This window comes from Falco rusticolus, chromosome 5 (genome assembly GCF_015220075.1).
Source record: "Falco rusticolus isolate bFalRus1 chromosome 5, bFalRus1.pri, whole genome shotgun sequence".
Classification (NCBI taxonomy): Eukaryota; Metazoa; Chordata; class Aves; order Falconiformes; family Falconidae; genus Falco; species Falco rusticolus.
This window is the reverse complement of record NC_051191.1, coordinates 58,395,374-58,422,926: the sequence shown is the minus strand read 5'-3', so window position 1 is coordinate 58,422,926 and position 27,553 is coordinate 58,395,374. Positions and strand designations below refer to the sequence as shown.

General features: G+C 45.8%; 1 protein-coding gene across 11 annotated transcripts in view; it reads right to left on the bottom strand.

Annotated features, from left to right (window-relative positions):
* Positions 1-27,553, bottom strand: part of RBFOX2 (RNA binding fox-1 homolog 2) — a 174,299-nt gene that overhangs the window by 76,350 nt on the left and 70,396 nt on the right. For 2 of the 11 annotated variants that reach the window (XM_037388236.1, XM_037388238.1), the window contains exon 1: positions 11,000-11,200. The exons of 8 other annotated variants lie outside the window; for them this stretch is intronic. In XM_037388236.1, the coding sequence (XP_037244133.1) occupies positions 11,000-11,026 (27 nt within the window). In that variant the 5' untranslated portion in view covers positions 11,027-11,200. Of the gene's footprint in view, positions 1-10,999; positions 11,206-27,553 lie in introns of those variants that run through there. One more of the 11 variants, XM_037388233.1, reaches the window with a different exon arrangement.

The following is a 27,553-nucleotide window of genomic DNA, read 5'->3' as shown; positions in this document are numbered from 1 at the left end:
TGTAAGTGGCCAAGATAATAAGCCTCACTGCCTTAGAACGAACACAATTAACTGAAAACAAGAAAGTAGAAATCAATTGTTCCTTTGAGATGTAAAAGCTTCAATCTGAAGCAATGAGAACGTAAGGAACTGGAATCACTTCTCATCAGTCTGAAGCTACTGCACAGAACAGACAGACAGACGGGCAGTTGCTCTGTCCTACAAACACGCTCCTTCAAAACAGATGTCCCTCTGCAACCCAATATCCCCCAGATAGGCCAGCACAGCCCACAAACATACTTCATCACTGTCAAACCTGAGAAATGTTCTTCAGCACAAGCCCTCAGCACTTGGTGTTAACATAGTCTCATTTGAAGGGATCTGAACTGCCCTTCTCCACTGGAACCAAAGGGTAGGCAACACTGAGAACTCAAAGGATCAGCCAAGCACCGAACACAAGAACAAATCAGTGCTCTGTAACCTGTTTTTCTGTTCTGAGTGATCCTTCCCAACTTCACGCATCCAGGCTAGTAAAGCTAATCACAAACTAACAATTGTTTGCATCCTATTAATTTTTTAGGAAGAATTAATATTCAAAATTGGCCAATGACAGCATAAGTAATAGTCCACAGCAGCCAGTGTATTTATTGTTACCTGAAGTCCCTTTGCTTTGTCAGGCCTTCAAAATGCACTTCAAGATTTGCAGGAAGACTGCTAAATGTGAAAAACTTCCTTTAAATAATTTAAAATGAAAATTGATCTTATAGCTTCCCCTCACATGTCCAGGACATAAAGCCTTCCCAGAATCTGGCATCGCAAGGTATGAGGACCACCTGTATTTCATAGCTGTGGTCAATCTTCGCTGATCACAGAGGGAATGGTTTCAGCATCTGCCTCTAGCTTTGTGCTCCAATTCCAACATCACACCTAATTAACAAACTCATCTCCATGCACTTCAGCAAGAGCAGGACTAACACAACTGACCTCACAGAGCTACAGAGCAGCTCACAGAGGCACAGTAACCCCCTGCAGAAAGTCGGGATGAGCACAGCTGAGGGCAATTCCCAAACCACTTCACAGCTGGGTAAGGCTACAGGGGGTCTGGCCCCACACTAACACTCTACTAAGATTGCCAGAATACTAGCCAGGAGGCACATCACAGCTCTGCATTTAAGTCATCAGTCAAATATGGTTCTTTCCTGCCACCAGCTTTTCTCTTAGATTTAGGCCAGACAGTATCTCAGAATAATTGTGTGGTAACGCACAGTGCCTCACAGCTAACCTAGAGGCCTACTACACTTTTGAAACCAACTACAGTCCTCTATAAAACCCCTAGAAGACTGAAATTTATCTTCCTTTATGCTCCTCCAAGACATTAAGAAATTCCTATTACTCAGCTCCAGCTATTCTTCTCTGTGTTACAAATACCATAGCTCAGAGTTTCCTACTCACCCACTAAAAAAAGCCACTTCTGCTTTAAGCAGAGGTCTGGCTAGGAGGTATGTTCTTGGCCATGTTGCTGAGCTGCCAGGCAGGACCCCGGCCCCCCACTGGGCAGGGAGACTTGGCAAAAGCAGGCAGGATGGAGAGCAGGCAGGATGGAGGGCCAGCACGGATCTGAACAGAGACGCTCAAGCCTGCAGCCTCTGGTGCAGCTTTCTCCGGACTTACGTGTCGTGCTTGCGGTAACTCCTGCAGCTCATTGTCAAAACCATTTAAGAGCATTCCTAAACAACAACAACAAAAAATCCTGCAAAAAGGGCAGTAACATCACCACCTCTCTTACCTCCTCACAGCAGGGCTTGTTTCAGGAGGACCTTCATTTTGTCTACAGCCAAAGTTGCCATTATCAGGCTGCTCAAAGCTAGTTTCCTACTTGATGGAAAACATGGCTCAGGGATCTTTAATCTGATTTAACACAGTTTATTTAGATTCATCTTATTCATTGAGACAAGACATTTAGAAGTCTTAGTTTCTGACAGAGTATCAAGATCTCCGCAGTATTTTCCAACCTTTCTGAAATCCATGTTACCACATACATTCATTTTCACACCCTTGCAGCATTTTGACCAAAGGAAGCTTTGAAGATCTACAGTCCCTCGCAAATTTTCTCTCAGGATAAAGGTTTGCAGGTAGCTTTGGACGACCTAAATTCCCTCTGCCACCAAGAGGGTCAGTCCTTCCTTGACTACAGCTCTTCATCAGTCACACTTAAGTGTATGAATCATTCATAGTCTGTCACCCATGTCCCTGGAGCAGGGAACTGTACCAAATTCTCACCACAGCCTCCAGTCACCACCTTTTTCATTCCTGTTTCTCACCACACTACACTCTCTCACAGACTGGCTCCATTACATGGTCTAAAGTGACCCCCAAAACCGACCAACACACCCCCCCACAACAGCCCAAACCAAACTTATTTAAGAGGGACCCCTAGAAATACTTTTCCTCCCCTTACCACTGCTTCGAGACAGAAGAGTGCTTCATCCTGGAGGCAGACCAAAGAATAGTTTCGCAAAGCAAATGTAACATTAAACAACTTCACACACACGAAGAAAAGCAAGGGGAAAAGTTAAAGCAAACTAGTGCACATAGAATATCTGAACACTAAGCAGAGCTAACATACCACAATACCTTATAGTCCAACCAACAGGCAACTAATTGACTAATTCGGTAATTTCACCTCCTTTTCCTCCTGTTCAGGCTGGAAAGGTCTTTTGTAACGTAACAGATCTAAAACTGCCTGTTGAAACCCTGAAATGCTTTCCCCTGCTGCTGTACCTCAACCACATTTTAAAAAGCAGGAAAGGGACACACCGGAAAACAAAAGCCTGCCTTACTCCTGCCCCTTAATATTCCAAAGTACTTTGCAAGATTGTTCAGTTTTGATAACCTCCTTTCCTACGCTGCAATGGCAAAAATAAGAAAAGCTACAAAGCACAATAAATCAAATTAAGGGTTTCACTCTTCATGGAGGGTACATGAGACAAAGGAGGACTAGTACTATCCAAGAAATCTGAACTCCTCTCCAAAGCATTTTTAAATTGGTCTTTTTAAGCAATTTAAAGCAGATTTTGCTATTAGGACTGGAGGAAGAGCATAGGCTTCAGATAAGGAGCCTCAGTGAGGCCAGATAGGTGAATGATGGCCTATGCACTGCATAGGTCAAACTCTGATTGTCTAAATCTTGGTTAATCAAAAGCAATTATCTGAAAGTCAAATATGCCCTCCAAGTCAGATAACTCTGTGAGACTAGAACTTATAACGCACACAGAAATCCTAAATTCCACAGGACCACAAAAAAAAAAAAAAAGAGACTATGAATTTTAAGCAGGATAACCGGGAGGACAGTTCAGAGGGTTTTAACCATACTCAAGACTCCCAGCCCAAGGGCAATCTTCAGAAGCGGCTAGAAGATTAGTCACAATTACTCAGACATTTTTGGTGTCTTCATGCACCCTCAGATTACAGGCTACTAGGTGTGCAATTGCAGTTAGGTATTTAGAGACTGCTCAGGGTGAAAATCTCCATTACAGGCAGAGCTGGTAGAGCCAGGCTGGCTGATACTTTCCACTGTTAAGACCCTGTTTTCAGTTGTTTATAATTCTGTGCAACCATTGGAACTGATTTTTTTTTTCATATTATCTGCATTTGATTTCGGGGTTGGTAATTTTTTTTTTTTTGTTGTTACTTCAGCCCTATCAATCAAACCCAAGAAAGAAGCAGGGGGCATATTTTGTCATTTGTGATTAAGAGAGAGTGTGTGTGTGTACAGACCGAAATCACCCCACATACTTTGAAAAGCCTTCAAAGACCTCATAATTAACAGAAAAATTTGCATTTCAGGAATCTATATTTAGCCACCAAAATCTGAGGAACATTGTAACAAAAACTATGGAAAACTACAGTGCCTGTCTTATCAACTAAATCAGCTAGTAAAAGCTATATATAATGGTCAAAATAGGCTGAAAACAAGAAAAAAAAAAACTGAGCATGCAAAACCTGGAAAGAATAAATGCTTTATATTAAATATTAGGAAAGAGCCAGCAATGCTTAGAAAGGAAAGGACTTGGATTGTCAACACTGGCAGTGTCATGACAATGTTTTTAAGGCAGGTTACTTGCCATTAGGAATGGTTTAGATATTTTTTTCTAACAGAAAATAGAGAAGCTCTTGAGAGTATCTAGCAGTGCTGCTTGTACCCCATTTTCTGCGATTTCATGCTCATTCAAGGCTCATCTACAGATTGACAGGAGATACCAGCCATTTCAGATCCAGGTCAGGAGATCAATGACTGCAAGGAGACAATCCATGTCCTGTGCTGTGCACCATCCCCTTTGTAGCCATCAAGTAACATGGAGTAGCAGTTACCTACCTCAAATCCAAAAAACCCAAGAAACAGATGTGGAAGTGTAGCGGGAGGCAAGTAAACTGGGACAAGAAGCCTGAGCACCAACAGGACAGACTTAGTGATGGGGGGAAAAAGGGATGGATCAGCCAAGTTTGACCCCAATAGGAATAGAAAAGGCCAACTAAATGAGGAACGCAAGAAGCGGGCGGAGAAGTTAAAAATGCGTAAGACAAGCAGAGTGTAGTCAAGACACAGGACAAGGAGAAAGAATAAGCACCAAAACAATCAAGGTAAAGTAGCAGTGTGCTGAAACAGCATGAGACACAACTGGAGAGGAAAGGAGACAGGAACAGCATGGACACAGACTTGCATGGGACAAGCTACCGACCAGGGTCATGAGGAGAGTGTGAGATGATGGATGGCAGGGTGAGACAGGAGAGGTCAAGCAGGGATGTAAAAGGGGAAAATGTGCCTACTAGTGTACACTCCCAAAGCCTAAACCAGAGCCTAATACTGCGAAAAGTCACCATTCCTCTGCTGTCAGCAAATACACAAAACCAACTGGCAAGTAGATCAAGCTGGCCTGCACAGAAAATGACAGCTAATTACACATCCAGTGCAAGTGGCGGAGGTCTGTGGGATGCATCTGGGATAACCAACCCTGCTACTGATACTTGCAGAGGTCACCATGGTGCCACATATACTGGAGCTGATGGGGATGGGTGGAGGTTTGTCTGGGTTTTCTTTCTTCTCTTGTGAAAAAAAATAGCATGCAATCATGTGATTAAAGACTATCATAAATAGAAACAGAAATAAAGAGAACAAATGAAGGTTTCTTTCCCAACTTAAAACACAGAAATGCCCTGGAATTGAAGTGCCTTCTCATTACCGTCTTGATATCTCCCAATTTAGTTTGTAAATAATATTGTTCAATGGACAGTTTTACAAAGCAAACAAAAAAAAAATCAGGTATTTTAAACAAAGCACACTGCTCAACAGACCCATCATTTGTCCTATTTTCTTTCATATAGGCAAAGCGCACTATTTTTTGAAAAAGCTTTCAATTGAGCATTAATTGCTCTAGCTTCTGCAAACCCTATGAAACCAGCCCTCAGTGGTCACAGCACAACTTCTAGCAGCCCAGCAAACCGTTCTGCAAAGCACAGGATCATAAATAACTCTGCAGTGGCACACAAATATACTTCTGGTAGAAAAGTTAACATTTCTCTACTCTGATTATGGGGAACATGTCAGGTATAAAGAATACCTGACTAAATCCTTTTAAGTAACATTTGAGAGAAGACTGAGGCAAATTAACCACCTCCTCTCCCTGGTATTTAGAATTCCAAGTGATGCCCACTAGTGAATTCTGTGACTCTGCAGCAGGGAGACAAATAGGTTAAGGAACTCATTGCAAAGCAGCAGCTAACCGCACACATCATCTGCTGAAAATGTATCTAAACCAGGAACATTAAGCATTTTACCTGAAGCAGTTAATAAGACCAGAACCCAGGTCTAAAAGACATCAGCCCCCTTACTGCAGCCCCCATTAGCACTAGCGTTAGAATTTTATAGCAGAAGGCCAGTCAATACTAATTAAGTGCAATGGAGCCATCATGAATTAATAACCTGCAGGTAAAGATGTTGCTGGTTTTAAAGGCTTCCCTTCTTCTCAACCTTCAACTTCTAGTATTTTTTAGTAGCTCACCACAACCTTTTCACTAACACAGATAACTTCACAAATTAATAGTTCTTAAAATAACAATAAAACAGTATGTTAAATTTACACAGCCTTGTAATCCGAGTATCACAGTGCGTACTGTGGCAAACTTAGGCATCCTCATTTCTCAATTCCCAGGTACCTGGGGATAGTTACCTAGTCACCTGCAGAAGAAATGCATTAGGGAGCAGCGAGGTTATTTCTAGGACAGGGACTTAAGGAAATGGCCCTGCTGTATCAAGTTCCCTTTCACATCGCTATCCTGCCTCGGCAGTGTTGAATGCAGTTTCTGCCATCCCAAGCCTACAGCAGTTGGCTTCTACTCCAGTGCACCTGAAAGTGCTCGGCAAAGGTGGTAAAGAGAAAAACACTTTAAAAAACATTCAGTGGGTTCTGACAGGCCCCATTGATTTTTTTTAAGCCCTTAAGAATAAAGCCTTTATCATGCAGCAGTTGAATCTTTTAAGTATCACAACAGTTACAGACAGAATCCATAGGCCCACCTCAAGCAACCATGTCCTTAAACCAGGGAAAGTGAGCCACAGATCCATCTTTCAATTCCCAGGGGAGATTCTCCTGGAAAAGTGACTGGCCAAGATCCCTCTCACACAAACCTCTGCTGCTGACATGGCGTCTACAGCGCTAAACCGAAGTCCTATGACAAACAGTAGAACAGAAGCAAAAACTAGGAGATAGGCATAGGCAGGAGTTGGGTACCACAAAAAATAAGCACCGCTTTTCAAAGAGCAAAGAAAGGGGATGAGCACCAGGCCATGGACAGAGAAGCGAGAGATCCCCTCCAGACAGCTCATGCAGTCTGCAGGAGAAACACCAAACTGAGAAGCAAACAGCAAGAACATCTGGCCTGAAAGGAAATGGATATGAAATCCTCAAAGCAAGGGAAAGGGATAGAGGTATAATGGTAGCTCCTGAGGAAAAATCAGAAGGGAAAAAAGGGGAGCCTTCCACTACACATAGAAAAAGCTCTCTTTTATTATTATTACTTCTTTTTTTTAGGGGAGGCATGGGATTCCTGCAGCATCCAGCTTGCCTGGAGGGGAACAAATCCTAAAGCGGACATAAGGGGACAGGAGGGGGGAGGCTGTTCTGGGACTCTGTCTCCCTTGCAGACGGTTCAAACAAAGGAGGACGGTCTCCTATAATGGGATGCATTGTACAATTTTAGCTAGCACAAGGTGGCTGTCGTGACAGGGCTCCCTGTCTCCTGTCTTCCCCCCACCCCCCAAATACGCATCCCCTGCATGATCCCAACATGGAGCACAGACAAAGATCCGTTTTATCACACCATTACTGTAATGGGAGGTAGAGGGAAAGGGAATGAGGCAGAGGAACGAAAAGGAGACAGAGAGGCCTTTAATGAGTCAGCCACTGCTCTGATTTAAATAAGATCTCCATTTAAGGAGCTCTGCATTTGTTTGGGGTTTTTTTAATTAAAAAAAAAAATCACTAAGTGAGCAACTTCTGGCTGCACAAGGTTGTCTCACAGCTACACACAGGGTCTGGGAGGGAAAGGGTTATGAAAGGGGGAAGGGAAAGGGAAGAAAATCTCTGGAAAAAATGAGGCTGCTTGCTGGTTCATTTTAACAAGGACATAAATTAGTCTCAAAGCCACAAACGCCATCACCTCCCTGAGCCCTGGGCAGAGTGTAGCAAGTCAAACACGTGCCAAGATAAACGGCGCTGGCTGGAGCCTCTGAGGGGTGCTGGGGGGAACAAGAGGGGGCATGCTGGCAGGCAGGGCAGCAAAGATGCTTCAAATGGTGCTGCAAAATGGAGACTGGTGATCCTGCAGCTGCACAAAAGGGGACCTTCAGATGCTCCTGCCTACACTCACATCAAAAGCTGGGAACTCAAGACAGAGAAAGGAGGAAAACGGGGCGCTGCAGTCAGAAAATAGCAGCTCTCCCTGGTCTGGCTTTAATTACCATGAGCAACCCTTCCTCCTTCTCTTCCCATCTTGGAAGCAGGCCCACCAGCAGGCAGAAGCCCAGGTGAAAGGCTCCATCGTCAGCAGCAGGGAGGGGAGCAGACAATGGCGGGGGGATTCATTACAAAGGCATACGTACATACATACACGCACACACACATGCTCGCTCGGCACTGCCGGCTGCCACATGGGCTGGCGGGACTCCTTAAGGAGGCAGCAGCTCCCTTTCCACTCTCTGAGATGCTCGACACCTTCCCCCTCTCCCAGCCCTGATGGGAAACAGATTCGGAGGAAAACGCCAGCAAGGCACTGGGCTGTCCAAGAAAGGGAGGGCTTTGTGCTCCACGCAAGCCAGCAACCTCACCATGCACCACACAGAGAAAAAGCCTTTTAGCATATAATTCCCATCCACTGAAGACGCTCTCTTTTATCTGCAATTAGCACATGATGTACTAGGCCTCGTTTAACACTCATTTTCACTGATTTAGGATTAAGAGGGATAAGACCAGGGTACTTTCTCTTAATGAATCTGAGCTCTTGCTTTCATTAGCAATTCTGGTTTCCTCTTTTTCAAGCACATTTCTACCTTCCAGCATCTCCCATTTCTTCTCATCACCGTTTCTAGTCTTCCCACCCCACACACTCCCATTTATTTTGTTTCACCAGCCCCTCATGCCTATACAGAAATTGATCTCCCAGATTTCCAAGAAAGATGAGCAAGCTTACTCCCCAAAACACAACAGAACACAGACCAGGCAGGCAATGCTGTCTGGAGACTGAACCAAACTGAGCAAGAGACTGTAGCAATGCTGAATTCAGTGGCCATTACCAGCTTCACATACCAACGTTTACTTTTCATAAATGAGACAGAGCCTCAGTGAAGTAAGTTCACAGGTTGCGAGTAAGGCGACTCCACTGCTTCAAACAGCACTGCAGAATGAGAATAATGTGGCTGAGGATACTGCCCTGGATGTGCTGCGCTCCTTCAGCCCGCACACGCTGTCCAACCTGCAGGAAAGTACTGCCAAGGACCAGCCTAGCAAGCCAAATGCTGCCCCTGCAAGAAGCAGCACTATGCTACCGCTGAACTCACCCTTGCCATCTTCCTCAACTCTGCATAAGAGGGCTATCTGTCGTTCATTCAGAGACCCCAACAAAGACGCAGTCTTAGCTCTTCTCCACTACTGCTTATTTTAACGTGCATCTTCATCAGCATCAGCTTGTAAACATGCTAAATCCTAGAAACCTATCCTAGCCTAGATAGTACATACTCTTAAGACAGTCATAATTCAAGGTCATCCAGTACTAATAATGCATGGTCTTGATGCCTCCTTTCCCAGGTTAGTAAATTAACTATTTCTGTGGAAGACATTTCCCTGAAGTCTATTACGATATCCCAAACCCTCCCGTTTCAGCCAGTGCTTCAGCAGAACCCCATCCTTCCCAGCTCCGCACATCTCCAAGCCAGCCGGCTCATGCTTCAGGGTGGTTGGTCCTAGGCACACATAAACTACACACACTCTTGTACTGGTGACCCAGGCACCCTTCTACACCACACAGCCACAGACTATGTGCATAATGGTTGCGGACAAGAGCACATTGCAATACAAGGCTGTGCAGAACAACTCTCTGAAATGTGCACACACCAATCTCCAGCTCAGGGGCATACATCTCCATCTAACCAGGCACACTCTCAGCATGCAGCAATACACAAACGGACCCCGACTGCAGACACAGCTTTTCAGCATCATTCGCTAAACAAAATATAGATACAGAAAGCCTCGGGAGATTTCTGCAGAGCTCTTCCATCTCAAAACAGAAAACCTTGGTCCAGATAAAAAGGCATCAGTAATGGAAGGGACTAAACAGAAGGAGCAGAAGGTGGGGCTCGGGAGCCTGGGAAGATACCTTAAGAGTGGACAGAGACCTATTTTTCAGCTACTGACAATCAATAGAAGATGAGAGGCAGAAAGGGTCAAAGCCAGCGTCACTTCTTGCAGCAGATTCATTCTGAGCCAGGCACCCGCTAAAGTGCTGCCCCTTGCAGTGGGACATGCAGGATCTCGGGAGCAGCTAACGAAGGGAGATTCAGCCAGGGCTAAGGAAAACCCAGATCACAGTATGCATCTAGGCTAAAAACCTGCAAAGCTCCACAGGAAAACAGCACTTGTGAAACCCAGATTTGAAGAAAAGTTCCTTCTGAGAGTCCTTCCCTCCACCCCCTTTGGGAATATCCCCCAAAGGTTTCCAGCTCTGCAAGGCACTGCGGGGCATTATATAACGCCTAACTCCGAAGGATTCCTGCTCCGTGATGCTGTTCTCCTCCTTCTCCTCCTCTCTTTGCCCACCCCCCACCACCACCATCTCCGTTGGCAACTTGCAGATGCTGTGAAGAAAAAAGAATTTGAAGAAAAAAAATTTAAACAAAAATCTAGGAACATATAGCAGCCTTAAAACGCGAGCACTGTCCGATAAAATCCCCGTGCGAGGCAGGGGAAACACAATGGCCCTGGCAGCTGGGTGCGCTCCCTGGGAAACGTCAGCCACTTTCCCCGGGGAAGACACGGGCAGCCCCCACGCCTGCAGCCACCTCCCAGGGCTTCCCAGCCCTCGCGGCCACCGGCAGCTGGATGGAGAAGGGGCTGGGACGGCGTCTACCTTCGGGATCGGCCGTTCAAAGGCGGGTTTAGCCCAACTCGGGAGCAGGGGCACCCGTGCCCCTCACGCAACGCTTCTCCCTAGAGGGCACCGCGAGGCTGCTCCGGGCAGGGGGCCTGCGGGAACCCCTTCCCCAGCGCGCCCGAGCCGGGTCCCCGGCGCGGCGGGGCTCCCTCCAGCCCCAGCGCCGGGCGGGGGCGGCGCGGAGCCGGGGCAGCCCCGGGGCCGGCAGCCCCGCTCCGCCTGAGCCCCCCGCTCCCCGCTCGCCGCCCAGACAAAGCCGGGCAGGCAGCCACGGCGGCGCGGCACCGGCAGCCCAGCCCAGCCCGCCCGCCGGCCTTACCTGAGTTACCATTTTCTTTTTCTCCATAAACCAAAATGGGGGAGCCCGGCCGCAGGGGAGAGGAAAAAAAAATATATATATAAAGAGGAAAAAAAAAAAAAAAAAAAAAAGCAGCAGCCCCGTGGAGGCGGGCGGCGGCGGGTGCCTGCGCTGCGCTGCCTCGCCGGCACGGTGCCCCCCGAGCCCTTTTTCCTCCCTTTCTTCTCCCGTGTTCCTCCCTTTCTTCCCCCTCCCTCCCCTCCCTCCCCTCCCTCCCGGCCGCCGCTCCCCCCGCCGCCCCCCCGGCTCAGCCAGATGGCTGCGGGAAGCGCCGCCCCGAATGCCGAAGGTAATTAACGCGAGCCGGGACCGCCCCCGCCGCGCCCCGCCCCGCCCGGCTCGGCCCGGCCACCCCCGCCCGCAGCCCCGGCGGGGCGCTCCCTCGCCGGTCCGCCGGGACCCCCCGCCCCCGGGCAGCCAAGGGGCTCGGCGGGGGCCCGAACGCCAGCTGGAAACAAAAGCGAAGGTCGGGACGATCCCGCGCAGCGCTGCTCCCGGCCCGGCAGGACCCCAGGGCCTGCCCCGCTCCTCCGCACCTACCATTCCCAGCGGCTCGGGTCTGGAGCCGGGCTTCCCCCGGCCGGCGCTCACCGGGCGGCGCAGCGCATCTCCCGGCAAGGAGGATGCTCGGGAGGGAGCTGTCAGTTTGCACAAACCTCCCCCCTGCCACAAAGGGGAGAACGCGTGGGTTACCGGGTGCGCCGGGTGAACCGGAAGCAGTATCCGTGCCAGGATCTGCATTTCTTTCATCATAAAAACTGGAGATCGCTGGACTCCTTCCCAGCTTGCTTTTTTCCCTCCCATTTATCTTCAGTAAGCATCTGGCCCTTAACACCTGAGCACGCCACGGTTGGCAGCATTTGTTCTCCCAGCGACCCTGCACAACAGACCGATATACTGCTACCCCATCTGGCAGATGGGATTCGAGATGCTTGGACTGATTCTTCCCAGCGCTGCACCCACAGAAACCCACGGACAGGGCCGAGCACAGGTCTGCCTCAGTTAGACAAGACGACTGTGCTGATGCTCCAGTGCTCGTGACGCAGAGATAAAACCAGCTCAGGCAAGTTGCCCCTCTGATGTGTCTCATCTTGACACCTGGTCCTGGAGAGACTCCCCAGGCTTTAGCAGCAGCAAAGCCAAATTACGGTGCAGTAACACCTTGCATCCCCATGAGCTGTCCTTTGCACGAATATGCCCAGTTATAATTTACAGTTTAAAAAAAGAAAAGGGGGGGGGGGGCGGGGGGGGGAAAGCCTAGTGGTTTTGCTTCACAGGCTTCTGCTCCTGCACTGTTCCCCAGGCAGCCCATGTTGCCCCACGGTGCTTTTCACTTTCCCAGTTTCACTCACTGCAAACTGACCTCTGGCTCCCTCCCTGCCTTCCCCTTTCTCTTCTAATTCAGTAGCAGACCAGCAGGAGCACACATCCCAGCCCAGTTCACTCTCCCAGTGTGAAAAGCCTGAGACCACACCACCAGCAAACCCGTATGTCCCCGGGAGCATGGAGGCAGAGCCCACAGTCCAGCCACCCCACACCACCGAACAGTCACCTGTGGTGTGGGGTCCTCGGGGAAGGAGCTAGCCTCCACGGCTGCAGCCCGCATGGCTCTGAGTCAGAATCCACGTTTTCCCAAGTTATCTCACCCTCTCTGCTAAATTGCATATTACGATACTACAGGTTTAAAAGCAGTATTGCAAAACCAGGGAAAGTACTGGATTTATTTTTTTCCCCTTCCCTATTACAAACCTGAGATTCTGGAACACGATTCTGGGTCAAATTTAAACTCTATTTCAAAGCAGCAAAAAGCACAGTGACCTCCTTATACCTTTGCCACAACAAAGTACCAGGTTTCAGCGACATGCACCTCATTCACCAGACCTTTGCAAATCATTCAGGGTAATATCCTGATTCTCTCCACTTAACTGTTGCATTCGCTCTGTCACCTCTGTGCCACAGGGTGGCAATTTCTAGTCCCAGATGTCGGGCTGCAGCACAGACCTTGAGGACAGGGAAATGACATGCTATCATCAGCCACCATTATTAACTGGGATAGCATCATTTCTAATCCATTTTGGCCTTCACTTTAGGAACCTCTAAAAATATTTGCCATCAAAAAGAATCTTCTAAGGAAAAAGAGGTGCCCGGCTGCACACTGAACCCTCACTTGCACTGCCTCCCACCACCCAGTTGGAACAACTGCTTTGCTCGTGTGCCAACAGAGTGGGAATTCCCTTCAGTGTGATCTACTGCTGGTCTCCCTCTTTCATCTCCACTGTAGGCCAGAAAGCATCTCCTCCCCCATGGTTGGAATATATCCACCTTTGCTCCTGTTTAGTAAAAGAAAAGCCCCAATTTCCAATGGTTGTGCTCAGGCAACAAGAAATGCAGGTCTGCAGGAGCTCAAATTGCCGCAAAAGCAGCCGAAATGAACATTTGATACAGAGTTTCAAAAGCTTCAAGGATACCATGGAAAACGTGATTAGACTTGATGAAACTCGAGATCTTTGTTGTCTTGGGCTCTACTGGAGCCCACAAAGCAACACCTGGTAACAAACAAGACTGATAAAATTGGTGAATCTGTGCAACTTGCCTTTCCTCACTAAGGGCCAAAGGGTTCAGATGTTGTCTCGTGGCCAAATGAAATAAATCTGGTAGGCCTCCACTTAGCTTCTCCTACGTGAAAATCATAGTACCACTGCCCAATTTACTATCACCATTTGCCACCCTCTACCAAGAAAACCCAAAGACTCAAACTGCAGAATATGCCGCTGAAAACAACAGAGAAGCATGAGTAGAGCTGAAGGCTGGAAGCCTGAAGAACATAACAGCTCAGTGCCATGAGATCATCCCTCATTCCCTCCTACTTCCTGCTTTTATTCAAAAAGCAACATATTCAAAATGGCTCTAGATGCCACTACTTACGAGTTCTTACGATTTCTCATGCAACACAGGCACATATGCATTCGAACTTCATTACCGTGCTGTAGAAGTAGCATTCTGAAATAGCTACGGGCAAATTTAACTAGCCTGCCTCTGCAGTGTCAGGGCACAGTTTACCATCCTGATCATGCCAGGCAAAGCTCATTGCTCCCATCTGAGCATGTCTGCACCACTTTTATATTCTCTTTGGTGTTAACCCGGATGTACATGATGGTTTTTGGTTGGCTCCCATCATAAAGGAAAATAAGCTCAAGAAGGATGTTTGCACAGCAGGTGACAGGACAAGGCCACTGAAGTCATACTGGCGAGAGCACAGATGAAGAACTAAACTCTGATTTGACTAAGTGGCCTACATGTACACTTTCAAATGCTTGGGTTAGTTTAACACCCATAGGACTCATATAAATGGGGAGGGGGGGAGGGAGAGAGGGACGGAGGGGGGGGAGGGAGAGAGGGACTAGAAAGCCACAAGTACTCTGCTTTCAGAGAGTTTCAGGATTTGTTTTCCTTTTTCTCTTGCTATACCTATAATTCCCCTTTGCTACTAGGGTGGAAAGAAAGCACAGCCTTCGATTTTAACATCCCATTACCTGCATTTCTGTGCTGGCTCAAGTTTAGGTGGAGCAAACCTGCCAGCTGGATCAAGGCCAGAGGGAGGAAAAAAAAGTTTCCAGTGCAAAGAACCAATTTATCAGGAACAAATCTTAACAACCAAAAGACACACTTCTGCTGGTGGATTCTATTCATGTGCGTAATAAAACCTCCAGTACAAGGTAGCCTAACAAAACACTCTTTAGTGGCTATCTGATGTATCTCAGGGTAGATTATCTTCAACCACTAGTCTACGTTTCACGTTTTCTGGATAAATTTGGTGCCTGTGCAGACAGGGAATGCTGACAATGAATAGCCAAGGACTGTGCAGAGAACATCATCTTTCACTTGGCTCCAAAAGTATTTGAGCCTGACCCACGGCCTCCGGCTTCTCCAAGACACCACACACCGGGCCAGCAAATCTCACGTGTGTTCCAAATATAGCCCCCTCCCCCAGCAGAGGCTGCAGTACAGGCTTTGCCCTGCCCCAAGCGCAGCTCTCAAACCCACCCATTCCTATCACCTTACACATCCTTGCTGGACCTCCAAATGCAAAAAGGTGACAAATGAGACTTTGTGAGAGGTTTTGGGGGGTGTTTGCTGTCCCTGCAGGACGAACTGCAGTCACATGTACAAGTCACATGCACCCAGACAATGCAGTAAATATACACAACAACACACTTTTGTTGTCAGTTCACACACACGCACACCGGGGGGGGGGGGGGGGAAAATAAGGGCAAAAATGCAAACCAAAACATGCGTCTCAACACAGACCTTGGAGTTGAAGTGTCAAACAGTACCACTCGTGTGCAGGAGCTTCAAAGCCCTCTGCAGAGCCTCCAGGCTGCCAAGGCCTGGGACACACCAAGCCAAGGAGCCCTGCATGGAAACTCTGTCCTTTTACAAGACCAGCACTTAAGCTCTAGTTCTGCCCAAAGAACATAACTGAGCAAACACCAAGACTCTGTAAAGTCACCACTGTCCTTTTGCTTACCTGGACGACTGGGTATTGGTAATCCATACAATACACACCATACATAGCCAAAGATCCTCCAGCTGAAGGCCAAACAGACACAGGACTGGAAGCTTCAAACCCGAGTCTCCGTCTTTCAGCCTTGTGGGAAGGACTCTGGCAGCCCTGCGCAGTGCTTGGCTCAGGCCTCTGGGGCCACTCAGGTTGACACTAGCTCAGCTGAAAATAAAAAGGAGCTGCCTGGCTCGGCTTGGCTCAGCCCCTCTCTTCTGGGATCCAGCAAGGCAGCACTCAACCATAGGCGGCAGAGGCTCCTAAAATTAGAAATCCCCTACTGAAAACAGCCCTGCAAGCCTCGACCGAGGAGCGTCCTGCAACTCCCGGGCAGCAAACAGAGTGACTGTCAGAAAGAGGGGGACACAGGATCTTCACTGCCACTGCTGCCAGGGATGGGAGGAAGCAAACAGCATTTAGGATCTGAAAAGAGGATATGTTCTGGGCTCTAGGTGCGTCAGAGGGAATGCTCCCAATCCAGGGCAGGGAAAAACATATGGGACTGTTCCTCCCCCACCCCCATACCCTTCTTGCTGTCCCCGGCAGGGACAGGTGCTGGGATTAGCATAGTAAAACCCTTTGGTGTTGGGGAGGGAGGGAGAGGGGAGAAGCCACATTGACATCTTGCGCTGAAGGGATCTCTTTCACGAGGGAGTATGTGCCCGTATCACTTAACACTTCTCCCTCCCTCCGCACTTGAGGCGGGCAAGGACAGCTGCCGGAACTGGGGCTGCTGGGGGGAGCTGGGCTCTGGGGTGGCCCCCACCACCCCAGCCGCGGGCCTGCAGGTTGCCCTCCTCAGCTGTTCCAGTCAAACTGGGGGTGGAGGAGGGGGGGAGATTAACTCTGCCACAGGGGATGGTGAGCAATGGGGAGAAGGGGGCAAGGCTGGGCAGGACCAGTTGTTGTGCCCGTTTTAGGAAGCCCATCCTCCTCTTTCCCAGGGAGGAATCCACTCCCTGACCGACATGGACAGATGAGCTGCCTGGACAGGGGCCGGCAGGCCAGACACATTACCTGACACCCAAGAGCCCACTGCTGATTCTTAGAAGACACACCATCACACCATGGCCGGGGGGGGGGGGGGGGGGGGGGGGGGGGGAGGGGGTGGTGGGCGGGGGTGCCCAACCTCCCAAAGCAAATCCCATGAGGTTTCACCCATCGCTACATCAAACAGCACCAGGTTGACACCAGCCCAAATCTGGGCTCCCAACAAGTTAACAGCCCAAAACCACAAAAGATTCCCACTTTATCCAAAGGACAGCAGTGATAAAACCCCTCCCTCCAAGGTTTCGAAAATAAGGATCAAAATATAGTGAACAAACCCAAGAAGGGCCATCCAACCCCCCCCCCCTCCCCCATTTTAAATTCGTAGTCAGAGTTTTTTGCATTTCTAACCTTAAGCTTTTCTGTAGTGCTGCGATGCACCACTGCACAGCTACCTCAGCCTAGCTCTGGCATAGCTGCCTTTCCATCCTTACTGTTCCCCCTCCTCCCCCCGGCAAGAGTTAAACTTCAGTTTGGGTTTTTTTTAAAAGAGGTTATATACGTGGATCATTATCTAGCAAATTTGCATGTGCAGCACTTTGTAATTTATCTAAGGGGTGCCTAATCCGCAGCCCTCTGACCCACCCAGCCCAGCGGGACAGCTCTTGGCTTGTCCTCTGCTCCCACTGCCCTTCTGAGACACTCAGAAAAGGACAGCTACGAGCTGGGTGAGTGGCTACAGCAGCTGCAGCCCACTCTCATCATCTTTCCTAGGGCCGGCCATGGGGCCGCTTCTTCCTTACAAAAGGAGCATGGCCAATTTGAGGAGTATAAAGCATGACATTTTCTACATCTAAGGAAAAAAAAAAAGTTTCTATAGCCATTGTTTCTGTGTGAAGTTTTGCACTGAGAGAGAAATTAATTGCCCATAAATGGGAAAGCAGCTATGCTTCTAGATCTCTTCACCAGGGAAAATGGATGAGGCTCCCACAATGAACTTCTATCTCATTCTGCCTTAGGCTAGTTTATTTTGCCCCAGACCCAAACTAGCTTTCTGGAGCTCACATTATGCCTTCTCCTCCTCACCTTCAGACGGCTGTTTGGCCACCTTCCAGCACTCCCCCCAACAGCCCTGCTTTGGGGCACAGATACCATCTGGTTTCCTCTGAATGACAAATACTTTTTTTCCTTCTTCTTCCCCTTCTCCTTTCTGTAACTACACATTCAATACATACCTGCCCTTCATTCTTTTACATAATTTGTTACTATACACTCAGGCAATTTACTATCTCCAGTAATATCTTTTTATGAAAAGGAATTAATTTACAAAAAACCAAAGGCTTTTCCACAGCCTGGCTTTTGCTACTCCATATTACTGCCCCAAGTTTTAAAATCAAATCCCTAAGTTAAAATCCTTACATTTATTTCACAATCCAATTCTTGTCATTTCCAACCAGGCCTCAGGGGAATAAAATGTTTCCAAATCCTAGTACAGATATCTTACTATCTATAAATAACCATCAAACGGGCAAAACAAAACAAGGAGGGGCAGCAGGGAGCATCACCTAAGCTCCTCTGTTGTTTTAACTACAGATCCAGATAGAACTGCCATGCTTTAAAGTTTCTGATGCAGATTTAAGTACTCTGCCTTAATCAGCATTAAGGTACTTGGGTGATGCTTTGGTAACAAAGCATTGCACCTCCTGCGTCCCACAGGAAATTAAACGACAAAGACTAGTTTTAAACTTCTATGTGCCAAGATGAATACAGCAGGGCTTTATTGACCAGTAATAAGCTACTTAATTTTATGCAAGGCTGGCCATAATGGCTGGTTTTCTACTGCGCACTGACTTGCAACAAATATTCATCAAATAAGATGGCGCTGCACTCCATAATTTTCTTTTGAGATAAAGGCCCATTACCACATAACCTGCTATGCACATGTATTTCCAGTAACACAGGTTAGGTAACTGTTATAAAAACATAGCCTTGTTCCTGCAAATGCTTACATGCATGAATAATTTTAAAATTACAGAAATATTACGACTGGAAAAGACCTAACACACAAAATCAGATCAACTGCTACCATACATCATCATCTAACTTCTTCATAAAATTTATCATGCTACAGCTTAGAACTGGGTTTTGCAGCTATACTACCCCAGCCAAAAGGCTGCTCTAGAACAGGATCCCCCAGCAGCTGGAATCTGTGTTCGTCACCAGCTTAACATTATTCCTGAGCAACTTCTGCTTGTTCTTTGCTCTTGTGCCAGTACTGCCCTCTGTATCAAACTTATTTTCCTCTTTCCCTTACAAGTAACCTTCCTCATGTATCCCCTCCTCTCTACCCATCTACACAAGCAGTTGTTCCAGTCTTTTGTCACATGACAGGCTTGCTATTCCCCAGTCTCTAGAAGCCCCTTCTTGCACCTGATCCAGTCTGTGAGCATCTTTTTTTTTTTTTTGACATTACCCAGAACAACATTGTTGGCTCCTAATCAGTTTCACAACTCCAGCACTAAACTGCATCTTCTCTAGTCTCATTAATACTTCCCTCTGGAGCACCACATCAGATGTTGTAGTAACCATCTACAGTAAGACACATCATTCCATTAAGAAAAATGTGTGTTACTGAGTTAAAAAAAATTAGTTATCTTAAAAACAAATAGGCTGATATGGCACAACCCTATTTTTGATGGATGTGTGTTGCCTTTTATCGCATTTCTCATTTGCGTCCAAGCCTTTAATTAATATTTTTGTGTCAGCATACAGATGAGGTTGGGCCAACAGGTCTGTATTTACTCAAATCATTCCCCATCACCACACCAATAGGGCTATTAAGTTTCCTGTTCTCCAAACATATGATAGCAATCCTGATTTGATAGATTAAAAATTTTATCAGATCTGCAACTCCATGAAATGGTTCTTTCACTTTCAGGAACAGGTACCCATCCCCAGGCAACCCTGCTCCTCAGCCCAGCCTGCGTGCACTAGGGTCTTTGAAATGTCCAACATGGTTGCTTCTGTGGTAGGTTCATGTCAGTTACCCATCCTGCCCTTGCTCCCATGATCAACTCTACCTTCAACGACAACAATATTTTGTTCAATTCTGTGATCACACCAGTATCCTCATCAACTACCCTATCCCCAACACTAAGCAGCCTCACATCTTCCCTTCTCTCTAATTGTATTTTGAGAAACAGTCACCCATTTCCTTAGCAACATTTGCAAGGTTTAACTCAGCCTAATTTTTGGCAGTTGTCATTTCATCCCTACTGACTTTAAAGGCACAGCAATCTCTGCTGATAAATTCTTTTGTAAATTGTGGGTTTGTACTAATAGTCTTTATAAGTTAGGTAGAGGTTTCTTCTTACAAATTTTTTCCACTTTACTTGTACCATCAAGAATTTGTTTCCAAAGTACCTCTAACATAAAAAAAAAAAAAACCAACCAAAAAAACCCCACACAAAACAAAACACAACCAACAAACCAAAAAAACAGAACAAAAAAAAAAACCAAACCAAAACCCCAAACAACCAAAAAAACCCCAAACCCAAACCACACAATTCTACACTCGGAAGTCTAAGTTTTCAATCCAGTTCACTGATTTCACTAACTATTTTGCTTCATGCATCAAAGCTTGTATCATGAGCACCCCATCCAAATATGGAGACACAGAGGTTTCTAAACAGCTTGTTTTCCTATAACAGTCATAGCACCAATAATTCACTCACTGTCTCAACAACAGGTGATGATGCTGCATGACAAAATCTTTTCACCCTATTATCAGCAGCATTTGATCTCCAAGCTATATTTGAGAAATTAAAGTTTCTAATACTAATATTTATTTCTGAGGTATGGGGAATGATATCATTTCAGAGCCTCAAGTTGGTATCCTAATCCAGTCCTAGAAGGGATTACAGCAGACTCACAGTACTCCCTCTGGGACCTCTTTCACCATTCTTCCCCACAGCAATTTTGACCAGAAACACATCCTGCGTTATCAGTTTTACTCTTCTTTCTCCTTTACAGTTCACTGCATACAATACAGCCTATCACTTTTTACATCTACCCTATCTGAACCACACATAATCTTGAATGCACGTTAAAGCCATGATTACCATTCTTGCAGATTGATATTATCCCTATAATATCCAGTTTCATGTTCTGCACCAGTAGCTCTGATTCCTCTACTTGTTATTTCTAATCCCAGGAGCCTGAAAAAAAAACCCTGATACATTTGTGCATTTACCAATCACACAGCTCCCAGCTCCCTCAACCAAGAGTATCACCCATCTAGAAACTGATCATTTTTATTTTTTTAAAAACATTTAATTTTATTGTTTTCCATCTCCTGCCTACCCCTTGCTTTGCCTAGAGATACTGTTTTACATGCTACTGTAGCAGCACTTGCCTAATTTTCCTCTTTTTGTGTACTAAGTGAGGCATGGAGATTACACAAGGTTTTCCGAACGTTCTCAAAACCCAGTATTTTGCTTCACATGCACTGCTCTCTTTGATGTCTGCAGACTAAAGAGCATTTTTGGAAAATGCAAGACCACAGCCCTGGGCTTTGCTTTGCCTGCTTTCTTTAGACTCCTTATAACGAGCATGCTAAGTCACAATTATAACTACAGCTATAAGAACAAAATCTAGCCATAGCTTCCCTATTCTTGAAGTGCAGCCATGGCAGTTCCATACATTTTCCATATACTCTTTTTTTTTAATTGTTAAAAACTGTGGCACTGTGGGGACACAGCAATACAGCGTGGAGTCTAAGATATTTTCATGCTGCACAGTCATTACGCCACATTGATCTTTACTAAGGAAATTACACCAACAGTTTCATTTCATAAACTAAATTTATAAAATCTTTAGTATAATTCTCTGTTTTCCAGACAAATTAATCCAAGCCTTATCTAGTTACTCCCACTAAAGAGCTCTTACCTCTGCTGATTCTAACTCTTCATTGCTAGAAGCCTGGCTGATGCTCTTCCTCTCACCACCAAAAATGGCATCTTTAACAATTAGCCAATCACTACATCTGCTAAACTGGGTCATCAGGGATCTGATGAGCAGCTTACAATATGTCTCTGCTTTTTAAAGACTGATGTAAATGTAGGAAACATGCCAGCAAGCAAGGATGTATTTTCTGGCTGGGTATGTACTGATTTCCATAGCAGCTAAATAGATCAAGCGGTTCAGCCAGCTCGTACCGGTGTTAGACAAACAGCACATGGTACCAAGATTACATCTTTAGAGCTGCAAGAGAGTCTCATCTTGCACCAAAGCAAGTCCCATGTCCTCAGCACAAAGGTGGGTTTCGCTCACACAAGGTGAGAATTTATACTGGGAAGTCATCATTCCTCTATAGGGCTACATTCTCTGGGGTTTAACGCTTGTTTGGTTTGAATAGATGTAATGTTTTTCAAAAAGCTGTATGATTTTTTTTCTTCCCAGTTTTAGTATAACCAATGACTAGAAAAATTAAATATGTTCTAGTTGTTATTTTGACCCTGAAATCATTAGAGATTCAAGTGGAAAGGATGGAAGTGTAGGCAGAGCATGCCCAGGAAAGCTCAATATTCCGAAATTGTCATCATCTTTGCTTCTGCTCACCAATAGGTGACTTCATAAATTGTTTTTCCTCCTATTTCAGAAACCTGGCAGTTTTATATAGGTGTCCTGATCTCAAGAGCAAGAAGATCTGGTGGCCAATCAGCTATACAGGAGAGCAAATACTCAGCACCAAGCCAGTGCATTATTTGCAAGTGAAACATGTTAAGCATGCAAATGCTGAAGATCAGGTATGAGATGCATTAAGTAGAAACAGAACCAGCAGTTCTGGAGGACGTGGAGTAGCAGCTGAAGCAAACGAGAGCATGTTGGATTAGTGTAATAAGGGCATCACAAGAAAGAATTTGAATGTGTTGGTAAAGCCATAGGAGCCACTGCTTGCCTGAACCCGGTCTGATTAGTTAGTGCTACTGATTCCTTGTGTTCATTAGGATTAATGTTCCTAAAACACATTAGCACAATGAAATTACCAAAACTACACTTTGAATCCAAGGAAACTAAAATCCTTCTGGCAAAAGGCCTAAGAAGTCCAAAGCTAGAGTGAGCAGCAAATACCAGGTTACGTGTAGCAGAGAGGACAGCCCCATCACACTCCCTGCTTCTGCCAAGGATATACTTCAGGCAGACAATGGAACTCAGTCATTATAAAATTCATAATTTCAAGAAAATTTAAGAGAGAAAAATACCAGCAACAATATTTCATAAAATGGAAGTTCTAAAATAGCTCATAGCCATGCCTTCTCCCCTCAGAGTGCTGGAGATCTCCCTTTTCAGTCTCCTGTGACACAGTCTCTATTCACAAGTCCATTTGCTTACTAGTGATGGAGTTTGTTTGCATCTTCCTTTACCACTCCAAACATTCCCAACCAAGCTCTGTAGTCCTCAAACTGATCTAAAGTGGCTTAACATCTAGGCACTGTGCACGCTCTACTATGGACGTAAGATACCTGCATCCTGTTACCACCCTTAGCTGTTCACGTCATCTAAACGTAGGTAGTAAATATTAATGGCTTGTCTAGACTAGAAAACTAGTACAATTTTAAAACAGAATTACAAACACACAGCATAAAAGGACAGATCAGAATTAAAAATAATTATTTGTTTAATACCACTTCTTCTCAAAGCCTCAAACTCTGCTTTAGGGAAGGACATGGAAACACAGGCAGAGCAAGGATACCACATCAGTCTGCTAAAGCAGCATATTGCAAGATCTTTGTTTGCTGGACAACTGGCTTTTTTTTGTTTTGTTGAGTTTTCTTACAGCTACCCAGTAGAATGGCAGCATTAGCCAACTCCAGAAACCTACAGACCAAAACAGGACTTGTGAAATCACAAGCTTGGATCTTCTTCAACCAGAAACCAAGCTGAGTACCTGCTCTACAGCAGTCATGGCTGTTAAGAGAGACCAAGACTCTTGGTGAAAGAGTAACTATTCCTGAATGTGAAGTCAGACCTGTGTAGGCAGAGTCTTCCTGAAGTTGGTAGTATAGATCCTGCCCACACAACTTCAGCTGCCGGGCAAGGGCCCAGAGTCAATTCAGGCAAAACTCAGATTGCCCAAGTCTGTCTATGAAATTATTATAAAGGAAAAACATAAGGCAACGATGAACACTTCATCTGAAGTTTGAAAAATCTGCTGTCAAAAAAAGACTGTGCTCCCAGAACCGAGGCTTTATACACTACACTAGCTAATGAGCTGGTTCCCAGGAAGGTAGCTTTAACAGAACAATAACTCACAAAAATATATCAGTGATTAAGTTGCAAAATAAAGCTGGCAGCAGTCTGGATATACCAGCAGCATATAGAAGACACTACTTCAACTCTCATTTCTCCCCAACCCATTGTTTTAACATGCATTACAAAACAGGTTTTAATTATACTTTCTTGAGAAAACTCTAGCACACCTAAATATAACATGCAACAGGTCCAAAAAGGGCTTCTAAAACCAGATCAGGCGCCATCACCTTACTTATTACCATAGCCACAGTATAAGGGGGGAAAAGAAAGTATACACAGATTTTCCAGAAAATAAAAATATGCATGTGTTGGGCCTGGGCCTCCTTTCAAGCAGAACTCTTAAGTGCTTGGCATTCCTTCAGGAAGAAAACAAGCGTACTTCTGGGCTAAGCCATTTGGCAATGAAGGTGATCGTAGCACAGCTTTCTTTTGGGACCACTTGTATATGCACTGATCTTGGTAATGCTGCATGTCCATCAAAATGCTTTTTGCCTGTTACACGAAACACAAAAAGGTGTCCATGTCCAGATGCAGAATTTCAACATCAAAGAGGAGAATTTTTCTCTTGGTAGTTTAGACATTACATGACAGCCACGCTGCCTTTCTATATTCCTTTGGGGGCAGTGGAGAAAGGGGAAACAAAAAGAATAGAGTGGAGGCAGTTTTCCTTTGCTACAGAGGCCGCTAGATTTATCAGCTAGTTCCAGAACCTCAGTCAGAGGAAAGCTTTGCCCATTTTGTCTCTCATACTCCCACTTGGTTTTCCACTTAACAAGCAGCAGCAGTTCAATTAGCTGATCCTTAAGGGGACAACAGGGAGATCCAAAAAAGAAAGACTTGACACTTCTATGAAATACAGCAGCTTAAGCCTGAGCATTTCTACAGATCTATAATAAGCCTACAAAAATTAAGGTTAATTCCTTAATTAAAGAACTATCTTCCTAAGAATAAATATTATTAAAAGTCACCAGATGGTAGCATCAGAGATACTCTCACCAAGTATTTTTAATTGAATCAATCACAAACTAGGGCTGGACCGCACTGGTGATTTCCCCCATAGTGTAAGTATAGTTACACCGTTATCTCAGCCCCACCAGCGAGCTGCTGCATGGCAGCCACAGGGCCACTGGTGACACCACACATATTCCCAGCCTATCCCAACAAACACTCACAGGATAAACCACTTTCACCAAGACTTTGAGCTAACAAGTTTTACCTCGCCTTTGCCTGGGGCGAGGGGAACACATGATCAACTATTGCAGAGCATTTCAATGTGTGGCCATGTCTTACACATCTAACTGAATGCTTGCTCCCTAACGGAGATGGTTTTGGTATGGATTTTCCTCCCCACTTCGCCTGCCAGCTTATCAAATCGCTTCCATGTGACAAACTTAAAATAGAAAAAGGTACTAGTTCCAAGTTGAAGAGTGTCCGCACAATAAATTACGCTAGTATCGACTTAAATGTATCACTATCTTAAGAGCAGTAGGGCTTCCCAGCTACACAAACAAAAGCAGAATTTAGGGAAAAGGTTTTCTCAAGCAGTATTTTGTTCTTCTGACACAGGAGCAAAGACTTTCCCTGCCAACTTGGTTCAACCAGGACAGCAGAGCAGCTGCCCACACACTGTAACTATGCAAGCAAGCGACAAAACACATCAAAAACATTAAAATAAACTCTTAATCGAATGGAAGTAAAAGAGAAATAAACAGGCCGCACAGTGTACGTGAGATAGCTGGGTCTGAGACCACATTACTGGCAGGAACTGAGGAATTGGAGAACATCACGCAGGCAGGACCTTTAGCTGCCACAACAGCAGCTCACCAAATACATTTCAGGACATCGTTTGAAACAGTTCCAGTGTGGCAGTATACACAGTGTGACACCTTCAGTATAAATCTGCAAAGACAATGTCATGACAGGAGAATGACTTCTGTTCATTGATTTCTGCAAGCCTCAGTTAAAAATCTCACCCTTCTGCTAAATTTCAGATAACGAATCCTTCTTTTCCCCCGTTCCCATTAAAAAAAGTTAATCCAAAACTCAGGCAGCTCCAAAGAGATTCAAGAGCAAAATACCAGAAGTGCTGCAGCTAAGAGTTCAGTGCATTTGCTGAGTGCACAGAAAGGATCCAGAAATAGCACGTAGAGCTGAGGTTTGGCAAGAACAACACAGTTTAGCGTGTCTGACTTTCCTCTTTCAGGCTAAATGAATGGTGACAGCAGCAAGTCATTCTTCAGTGTAGGGGGTGACCCCAGGGACTACTCTTGTTGGGGCAGAGGTGCTAGTTATTGCTGTGTCCCTCCTCCAGTGATTTTCGTGGAGAACTAGAAGGCTGTGGTGGAGAACAGAAAAGGTATGCTGAGGTTATGCCAGCTCTTAGGCAAGAAGTAGCCTTCACATCACCTTCTGCCTCAGACCAAGACAAACACAGTAAAAGGCAGAAAACCCCTAGATTTTCTTTGGTTGGTTTGTTTTGAAACCTATCTATTTCTGAAAAAGCAGGAGCGATCAAAATTCTGGAGATCTTTTCATTGTCACAGAGTCCCAAGACATAGGCACAGAGGTCTGCTATGGGCACATAAGCTAACTGCAACCCACGCTTCTCCCCAGCAGCCAAGAGGACAGAATCAAGCCTGACATGGCTCAGTCCAAAACGCATTCCTGTAGGTGAGCTTCAGCTCCCAGCAAGTTCTAAAACAAGCCACAGCACCTGAAATCCCTGAACCACCACCACCAAGGGCTTTTATGGTTGCACCATCTACACGATCAAGATACCTGCTCTTTTCAGCAGTTTTCTGTGACCTCTACAAAATCAATCACACGTGTTCATTCGCCTTAATTTCCCACTATCTGCATCCTGTCCCAAAGCCAGGAAGCCATGAAGATGGTTTCCTGGCTTCCAGGAAAAACCTTATCTCTGTTTTCTATCACTGTCAAGAAATCTTCACCGAAGACTTAGCTCACTTTCTCCACACATGTCTCCAGTTACTCTGCAGCAGGGCTACGCTCACTTCATAACAACAGGGCTACCAATGCAAAGTTTAACTGCAACCTCTCTGCATTATTGGCTTGGATATCAGCAGCACTCGAACTTCAGCCTCTATGGCTTTGTGGGTCTCTTAGCATGAATTTAAAAGAACCACTTATCTCAGGCTAGAGATTTGTGCGTAGGCCAGAGTTAAAGTAGGGCAGTGCTTAAGCTGCATCTCATTGTAATGAGGCAAAAGCTGCAACTTCAAGCTCTGAAGGGGCACAGCAGGCACACCTCCTGCAACTGCTCTGAATCAGACAGCTTCTGAGAAACTTGTGTGAACCCTTAAAATCTAATACAGCTCAACAGTCTGTGACTGAACTGCTTTAGTGGGCAGGTCAACCTTCAGCATCCTCTTTCATGTACGTTACTGGGTCTTTAGTATGGTCCCGGGAATGAGACCCTTTCCTGCAACACAGGAATGAGGTAGATATGCAGACCCTCCAGGAAGGAAACTTCAGAGTGGCAGATTGCCAAAGGCATCTCTGGGCAAAATGAAGAAAAAATGTCACCACCACCCAACTGCCCCAAATTGCCTGCACTAGAACAGGAAAATATGCCATCAGGATGAAAACAAAGAAATCGACAGCCACACAACAAAATCCCCATACTTTCTGCA